The sequence below is a fragment of the Trichechus manatus genome, unplaced genomic scaffold (assembly GCF_000243295.1).
Source record: "Trichechus manatus latirostris isolate Lorelei unplaced genomic scaffold, TriManLat1.0 scaffold00338, whole genome shotgun sequence".
NCBI lineage: Eukaryota > Metazoa > Chordata > Mammalia > Sirenia > Trichechidae > Trichechus > Trichechus manatus.
In genome coordinates, this window is record NW_004444274.1 from 173223 (window position 1) to 182085 (window position 8863).

An 8863-nucleotide genomic window follows, 5' to 3' on the forward strand; every position below is an offset into this window, starting at 1 on the left:
TGGCAACGGAGAGGGATCTTGGCAAAAAGGACGGTGTAGGGAACAGAAAGGTCTGCCGCGTACAAGGCACTTGGAGGTGACTGGAAGGGCATAAAAGGTCACGTGTGTACTCAAGCCGCGTCCCAACAATTCCCAGCAGGCCCCAACGCCCACTCTCTGGTCCCGCTCTAGCGCCTCAGCTCCGCCCCCTTCCGCACAGCGGGGCGTGTTTCGTGCCCGCCAGTGTGCCTCTGCCCCGCCATTGGCTAGCTGACCGGAGGGGGCGGGTGTTCTGAGGCTCCCGGAAGCGCAAGAGCACCCGTGCTTTGCGGACCCGGAGCTAGGGAGCGTGGGTGCTTAGCAACGGGGGCAGGTACCCAGTAATGGAGTGGGGGGGACACGGGAGAAATTGTGGGTGCCTAGCAACAGGGGGAAGGCGTTTCCTAGCAACAAGGGGGTGCTTAGAGAAGGGGAAAGGTAGCCTGAAGGATCTGTGGGTGTCTAGGAACGGGGTAGGACCCTAGCAACGGCTCGGGGTGGGACTGGGGGAAAGTGGGTTTTGGGAGGCGCGCAGGAAGAGCTAGGGGTTCCTAGCAACGAGAGGGGGAGCCAGGAGAAACTGGGGGGTAGGGCCTATTAACGGAGAAGGAGTCTTTGGGGAGTGGGAGTCTTACAGAGGGTGGACACAGAAGGAGTGTGGGGCCTGGCAGAGCAGGGAGGCCAGCCCAGACCCCCTACCTGAATAATCCCTCCTCTTCTCCCTCAGGCGATGTGGCTGGAGGTGGGGGTCCTACTGCGGGGGACCTGTGGACAGCTGGGCCGTACTATTGGTTTGCCTTGTGGGGCCCTGGGGCCTGGGCTCCACTGGTGGGTAAGGCTGAGGAGGGTTCCCATGAGAAAGAGGTAGAGGAGGGAAGTTTCTGGGGGTAAAAAGGGAGGGGTCACAATGGGCTAGAAGGACTCCATGTCCCCCAGTCCTTACCAAAGTTCATGTCTCTCACAGGGGACTTGTGGGGGTTGTCAGGCCCAAAGGTTTCATCAGGACGGGCCTGGCAGAGGCCTGGGTGAGGAGGACATTCGCAGGGCACGGGAGGCCCGGCCTAGGAAGACACCCCGGCTCCAGGTATCATTGTCCCCTACCCCCCCCCAGCCTAGTGAAGTCTCATGAGGGCTGCTGGCCTCCTGAGCTTGGGGAATGGCGTGCCCACCTTCCCACCCTCAGACCTTCCCCTTATTTCCCAGCTGAGTGACCGCTCTCGAGAACGCAAAGTGCCTGCCTCCCGCATCAGCCGCTTGGCCAACTTTGGGGGTAGGTGTGACTGGGGGATACTGTGACCTAAACATTTACAGAACAAAGTGAGAGAGAGAGTGAATCAGAGATGGGAAGACAGAAGAGGGAGAGAATCACAAAGCCAAGAGAAATAGGAATGTATATGATATCAACATTTATTGAAGAACTGGAAGGTGCAGGGCCCCGTATGCACATTATTTCACTACACTGAATCTATGAGTCTCTGTTTCCATGGTGTAGCTGAGGAAGTGGAGGCTGACAGAGGTGAGGTGACTTGCCTTGAGGTCATACAGCAGGATTGTTTAAACTTTAGGTTGCAACCTGCATGAGATAATTTAGTGGGTTGCAGCCAGCCTTAAAAAAAAGAAAAGGAATAGAAAATATGAGTGTACCTGTATAGTAACGGAAAGTATTGTTTCATGAAACGTTACATATACGTTAGTCTGTACCAGTTATGATACAGATGTCTTTACTACGGATCATGGGTCAAGTTTTAAAGATACTGATTAACAGTATAAAGAGAGAGGGGAGTGCAGTGATTAGAGCTTTGGTACTTGGCTGTGTTCAAGGTCTGATTCTGCTGAGCCCTCACTTTGTGACTCTGGGCAAGTTACTTAACTTCTCTGAGCCTCAGTTTCGTTTTCTGTAAAATGGACATTTTTCTGTAAACCTGTCTCATGAGGATGTGAGAATTAAAAAAAGCAAACCCATTGCCGTCGAGTTGATTCTGACTCATAGTGACCCTATAGGACAGAGTAGAACTGCCCCATAGGGTTTCCAAAGAGCACCTGGTGGATTCAGACTGCCGACTTTTTGGTTAGCAGCTGAGCTCTTAACCACTACGCCACCAGGGTTTCCGATGTGAGGATAAAATGAGTTAATGCATGTAACTCAGGGACTGAGAACGGTACCTGGCATGTAGAAAGCAGTTAGAAAACAACAGCTATACTTATTTACAGAGATGGTGACAGTAAAAGAGGCAGAGAGGCCCAAGAAGTTCTTAGGGCAAGGACAGCGAGGAAGTCAGAGCAGGAGAGAGAATGTCAAAGGAAGGGACGGAGGGACAGAGGCCTCGACAGGTGTGCCGGCTTGAGAGGAGGGCAAGATGGAGAAGGAACTAACTTAGGAAGGAGAGACGAGCATGAAGACGGAGGTGGAAACAGCAACAGAAGTCACAGGACAACAGAGAGACCCAGGGGCGTCATTTTGAGGCGTTTTTAGCCGTGGAGCCCTGGTGGCACAGTGGTTAAGAGCTCAGCCGCTAACCAAAAGGTCAGCAGTTTGAATCCATCAGCTGCTCCTTGGAAACGCTATGGGGCAGTTCTACTCTGTCTTGTAGGGTTGCTACCAGTCAGAATCGACCCAAGGGCTACAGGGTAACCTTGGCTGCATACTAGAACCATCTAGAAGGCTTAGGAAAAAAAAATTACCAGGCCCTAGGTCAGTTAAATCAGCATCTCAGGGATGGGGTTTGGGCATCGTACTTGTAAAAGCTTCTCAGATGACCACTGTGAAGCCAGGGCTGAGAACTGCTGGCTTAGGAGACAAGCCTGGAGAGAGGGCTAGAGAAAAAAGTGGCCTCACCTGGAAGTAGCCCCCCTAGCAAGGAGAGAGCGAGTAAGAGACTGAGGTGGGGACACAGGGATGCAGGGAGCTGGCAACAAAGAGTCGGGGAGACAAGTGCTTAGAGACTGAGAAGAGAGGGTTGGCGGAGAACGCCCCAGGCGAGCAGACACTCAGCCTCCTCTCTCACCCCCTAGGACTGGCCGTGGGCTTGGGGCTGGGAGCGTTGGCTGAGGTGGCCAAGAAGACCCTGCCAGGAGGACATCTCCAGTCAGGTGAGTGAGCCACACCACCTGGATTCAGACCCTAGTCTTGCTGTGTGACCTGGGGCAAGGAGCTTTACCTCTCTGAGCTCGTTTCCTCATCTGGAAAATGGAGGTGATGGTAACGTACCTACTTCTCAGGGTCAACGTGAAGCGCTCAGAACAGGGCTAGGCTGCTGTTATGGTTGGGACTACCAGAAGCATATCATCGGAGAGACAGTTTAAGCCGTCGGTAGTGAAGTTTCTAACTTGGAGCAGGAGAGGAAAGCTGAAAGTCGGAGTGCCGATGGGGATCTGAGTACAAGAGAGATGGCATTAAATGTGAGAGATGAGAATTTGTGGGTAAGATTCCTCAAAAAGCTTATGACTTGAAACAAAAGCGGAGAACATTCTAGATTAGAAAGAGACTGAAAAGACACCGACTGACAAATGGAATGTGTGAACCTTGACTGGATCTCAGTGTGGGGGGGAAAAAAAAAAAACAGCTATAATAGGCTTTTTTTTTTTATTCTAATTTTATCGTGCTTTAGTTCAAAGTTTATAGCGCAAATTAGTTTCTCATTCAAAAATGTATACATAAATTGTTTTGTGACGATATTTTGCAGTCCCCACAATGTGTCAGCACTCTCCCCGTTTCCACCCTGGGTTCCCCGATCATTCATCCAGTTTTCCTGTCCCTTCCTGCCTTCTCGGCTTTGCTTTTGGGTAGATGTTGCCCGTTTGGTCTTGTATACTTGATCGAACTAAGAAGCACCTTCCTCACGTGTGTTACTGTTTGTTTTATAGGCCTGTCTGATCTTTGGCTGAAAGGTCAACTTCAGGAGTGGTTTCAGTTCTGAGTTAGCAGAATATCCAGGGCCATAGTCTTGGGGTTCCTCCAGTCTCTGTCAGACCAGTAAGTCTGGTCTTTTTTTGTGAATGTGAATTTTGTTCTACATTTTCCTCTCGCTCTGTCTAGGACCCCCTATTGTGATCCCTGTCAGAATGGTCAGTGGTTATAATAGACAATTGGGGACAATTTGAGAAATTTGAATATGGACTAGATAGTAGATGAATCAGTGATAATTTTCTTAGGTATGTAAAAGTACTGTGATTATATAGAAGAATGTCGTTATTCTTAGGAAAAGAATGACGAAGCTTTTAAGGGTTGAGTTCAGGTGTGCAAATACATTCCAGTGAGTCAGCTAAATAATAATCATAACAACACACAAAACACAAAGCAGATGAGGCAGAATGTTACAATGCTGAATAGAGATGGAGGGTGGGTGGGCGTTCTTAGTACTACACTTGCAACTTTTCTGTCTGATTTTTTCAAAATAAAAAGTGGTGGTAGAGGCGAATGAAGCAGACCCAAGTCTACACCCCACTCTGCCACTTTCATGCTGTGGCCAGGCACTGCGCCTCTCTGAGTTTCTTGCTTCCTTACCTTATAAGTCAAGGCATTAGTAGTTCCTACATCTTGGGGTGGTTGTGGAGATTCAGCTAGAGAATCCACAAGGACACTTTGAACTCTGCCTGCCCCAGGGTGAGCACTCAGTAAATAGCCCAGTACACCTTTTATAAGATAAATAAAAGATTAATAAATACTTTATTGAACCATAATGTAATTTGTATACAGAAACGTACACATATCATAAGTGTACAGTTTGATGAATTTTCACAAAGTAGATGCATCTGTGCACCCAGATCAAGAAGCTCAAGAACAGTGGTTCTCAAACTTTTTGGTCTTATGATCCCTACACAACCTTAAAACTGATGAGGGAATAAATAAAATGTGGTGTAGCCATACGATGGAATATCACTCAGCCAGAAAGAGAAATGAAGTCCTAATACACACCACAACATGAACGAACCTTGAAAACGCCACGCTGAGTAAAATAGGTCGGTCCCGAAAGGACAAATACCGAATGATCTCATCTGAACGAGGCAAATACATGGAACCAAAGATTTATGTCAGCATTTAGCAGGGGTGGGGGGAGGGGAGAGGGGGATTACTGCTTAGGGAGCCCTGAGTTTCTGTTAGTGGTGGTGGAATAATTTGGAATAGGATAGTGGTGTAAGGGTAGCACCACGTGAAGAATGTCATCAGTGTCACTAAATTACACGTGTAGAAATTGTTGAATTGGTGAATGTTTTGTTATGTATAATTTTACTACAATTTAAAAAAAAAAAAAGAAACCCTGGAACAGTAGTTCTCAAATTTTTTGGTCTCAAGATCCCTGCACACCCTTCAGACTGATGACTGAGTCAGTAACATGTATTATAGTCATACAATGGATTATTATCAGCCATAAAATGGAATGAAGTACTGACTCATGCCACGGTGTGGATGAGCCTTGAGAGCATGTTGCTGAAAGAAAGAAGGCAGCCACGGAAGGCCACAGAGTGTATGATTCCTCTTCTGTTCACTGTCTAGAATAGGCACATCTATCGAGACAGCAGGTAGATTTGTGATTAGCTAGGACTGGGGAGAGGAGCCCTGGTGGCGCAGCGGTTAAGTGCTTGGCTGCTAACTGAAAGGGCAGCAGTTCGAACCCACCAGCTTCTCCACGGGAGAAAGATGTGGCAGTCTGCCTCCGTAAAGATTACAGCCTTAGAAACCTGTGGGGCAATTCTGCTCTGTCCTACAGGGTAGCTGTGTGTCGGAGTCAACACGAAGGCGGTGAGTTTTGGTTTTAGGCTGGGGAGATTAGGGAGAAATGGGGGATAATTGCTAACAGGCATGGAATTTATTTTTGGGGGTGATGAAATGTACCAAAATCAATTGTAGCGATGGTTGCACGGCTCTGTGAAAATACTCAAAGCCATACGATTGTATACTTTAAATGGATGAATTGTGCAGTATATGAATTATATCACGGTAAAGCTGTTAAAAAATATATTGAGGGCCCCCAAAGAGCTTTGACCGTATTATGTACCATATTTAATGTACTGTATTAGAGATTAAAGCTGAGACGTTTTTCCAACACAGGAGTACACACACGTTCCATCAGCCATCAGAGCCATGGTGTCTGTACACGCCATAGAGCCTCTAGAAAAGTCCACTGAACTCAAGGGAGAGTGGGAGCAAAAAGGAGGCAGATAGCATCGGACTATCATTATGAGAATAGTCTTGATCTCATTGACCTTCTGAAGGGTCTTGGAGACCCCCTGGGACCCCCAGGCCACACCTTTGAGATTTGCTGCCCTAGAAGTTCCCAGAGCCCTGCTCGTGCCCCCTCCCGGTGACCCCTAGCTTCTCCACTAGCTTCACTTCTGACACTCGCGTCTCCTATTTTTGCTCTTTATATAAATGGAATCAGACGGTGTGTTCTCTTATGAGTCTGGCTTCTTTTGCTCAACATTATGTTTGTGAGGCACGTCCATGTTATTGTGTGTAGCTGGAGATTGTTTATTCACCACTTCCATTTTCCACTACGTGCCTGTACCACAATCTGTCCATTCATTCTACTGACGGTCACTTGGATTGTTTCCAGTTTGAGACTCTTGTGAATAGAGCTGCCGTGAACATTCTCGTGCTGTCCGCTGGTGGACACATGGATGCATTTCTCTCGGAGAGGAATTGCATCGGGTGTGCGGATGTGTAGCTTTAGTAGAAACTTCCCGATTGTTTCCCAAAGGGCCTGCGCCGTGACATTCACCAGCAGGGTATGTGTTCAGGTTGCTTCACATCTTTGCCAACACTTGATGTTGTCTTTTTCATTTTAGCCATTCTGGTGGGTGTGCAGTGGTGTTACACCCATTATTGTGATTCTGATACTAACGATTATTCTCTCCTCCCCAGAGGGTGGCTCCCAGCAGGGCTCCAGTCCTTTCCTGTCTGAAGCCAATGCCGAGAGGATAGTACAGACCTTGTGTACTGTTCGGGGGGCCGCCCTCAAGGTTGGCCAAATGCTCAGCATTCAGGGTACAGTATGACCATGACCCTCCATCCCTGACCCCTGACCTCACTTCTGTGCCACCCCACCCCACCCACCAACACACCCCGACTTCAGATAATCACCCGGGGCCCTCCTCCCTGACTGCTTCCCTCCTCCTGCTGTCTCTCAAGACAACAGCTTCATCAGCCCCCAGATGCAGCGCATCTTTGAGCGAGTCCGCCAGAGTGCCGACTTCATGCCCCGCTGGCAGATGACAGTGAGTGCCCAGCATGCTCCACTCCCCCCTACCCTCTTGGATTCATAGGTCAGCTCGATGCCTCTGAGCCTCAGCCTCAGTTACCCCACCTGTAAAATGGGAATTACTGAAGTTGCTGCAATGATTGTACGAGAAGGTGAAGAGTACCTCGTGTGGTGCCTGGTGCGATCCGGGCTTTGGTGGGGCTGCTAATGAGGCAGCGAAGCGCAGTAGTTAGGGGCCAGTCAGCGTGGGCTCAAACCCTGGTTTGACCTCTCTGTACCCCAGTTTCATCATCTGTGAAATGGGGATAGTGAGAGCAACACCCACATCGTAAGGGTAAATAAGTTCGTCTGTGTGAAGCTCTTAGAACAGCCCCTGACACTTCGTGAGTGAGATGCAAGTTTTATCACTGTTCTTTTTAAGTTAGAGGAGACAGTGTCTGTGAATTCGTTGGCACCACACCTGGCACCAAGACATGAGCTGTTCTTCTAATAACTCAGTCAGGGTGTGGAATCCAGAATCTGGCAACTGCCTTCCTTCTCGTCTGTGTTCTGCCCACTCACCATGTGACCTTGACGAATTGCTACCCCGCCCGGAGCTACTCTGAACAGGACCCAGCCCCAGGATACCCTCAGTGAATTTTAGTTTTTCTTTAATATTATGATATACAAGTATAACAGAATTATTGTAAATTAACTCTAAATAATAACAGTCTCCACAGCCTGGGGAGTGCAGGTTTGGGAGACACAAGCTGGGCTGGGATTCCCAGCCCCCACTGCCTGGTTGGTCACCTTGGGCAAGAGACTTTTCTCTGAGCCTCAGTTTCCTCACCTGTAAAGTAGGGTAGCAGTAGAGAGCTTAGCCCAGGGCACAGTGTGTGGTGAGTGCCCTGTAGTTAGTGCTGGGGTCAGGAACATGCACAGCTGCCCAGAACCATAACAGTGATTGCTCTGACCACTCCCCTCAGAAAGTTCTGGAAGAGGAGCTCGGCAGGGACTGGCAGGCTAAGGTGGCCTCTTTGGAGGAGGTGCCCTTTGCCGCCGCCTCAATTGGGCAGGTGCACCAGGGCCTGCTGAGGGACGGGACAGAGGTGGCCGTGAAGATCCAGGTGAGAGGGAGGTAAGGTGGGAGTGGGCAGGGCCCTGCTGTCCGGGAGGAGTGACTCCCTCCGTCTCCCCATCCCTTGCAGTACCCGGGCGTTGCCCAGAGCATCCAGAGCGACGTCCAGAACCTGCTGGCAGTGCTCAGGATGAGCGTGGCCCTGCCAGAGGGTGAGGCTGGATGCAGGGAGAGCGGCCCGCGCACCTGGTGCAGGGTGTCTGTGTGGGTGTCTGTGTGTATGCGTGTGTGAGAGAGAGACACCCCAAGGTAGGGAGAGCCCAGACAGCATGAGTATGTGTGAGAAAAAAGAACAAACTTAGAGCTTCTGAACACATCACAGAGACAAGCCGAGACCAAAATTCAGAATCAGACACACACAGAGGGTGTGCAGTGCAGAGAGAGGGGTTGTAGGTGTGAAAGGAGCCACAGAAGCAGAAAGGGAGTGTAAGCAGGACAGCATGTTTGCGTTAGAGCTCATGAGAAAGCATCTGAGGAAGATGGAGTGGGTGTGGGTGTGTGTGTGTGTGAGAGAGAGAGAGGGCCTAGA

General features: G+C 49.5%; 1 protein-coding gene across 1 annotated transcript in view; it reads left to right on the plus strand.

Annotated features, from left to right (window-relative positions):
- Nucleotides 1-343: 343 nt before the first annotated feature.
- Nucleotides 344-8863, plus strand: part of COQ8B (coenzyme Q8B) — a 20255-nt gene continuing 11735 nt past the window's right edge. Inside the window, exons 1-9 of the mRNA XM_004390865.2 lie at nt 344-352; nt 746-850; nt 983-1102; nt 1222-1288; nt 3031-3108; nt 6881-7003; nt 7148-7233; nt 8183-8323; nt 8405-8486. Coding sequence (XP_004390922.1) covers nt 749-850; nt 983-1102; nt 1222-1288; nt 3031-3108; nt 6881-7003; nt 7148-7233; nt 8183-8323; nt 8405-8486 — 799 coding nt within the window. The 5' untranslated portion in view covers nt 344-352; nt 746-748. The remainder of the gene's footprint in view (nt 353-745; nt 851-982; nt 1103-1221; nt 1289-3030; nt 3109-6880; nt 7004-7147; nt 7234-8182; nt 8324-8404; nt 8487-8863) is intronic.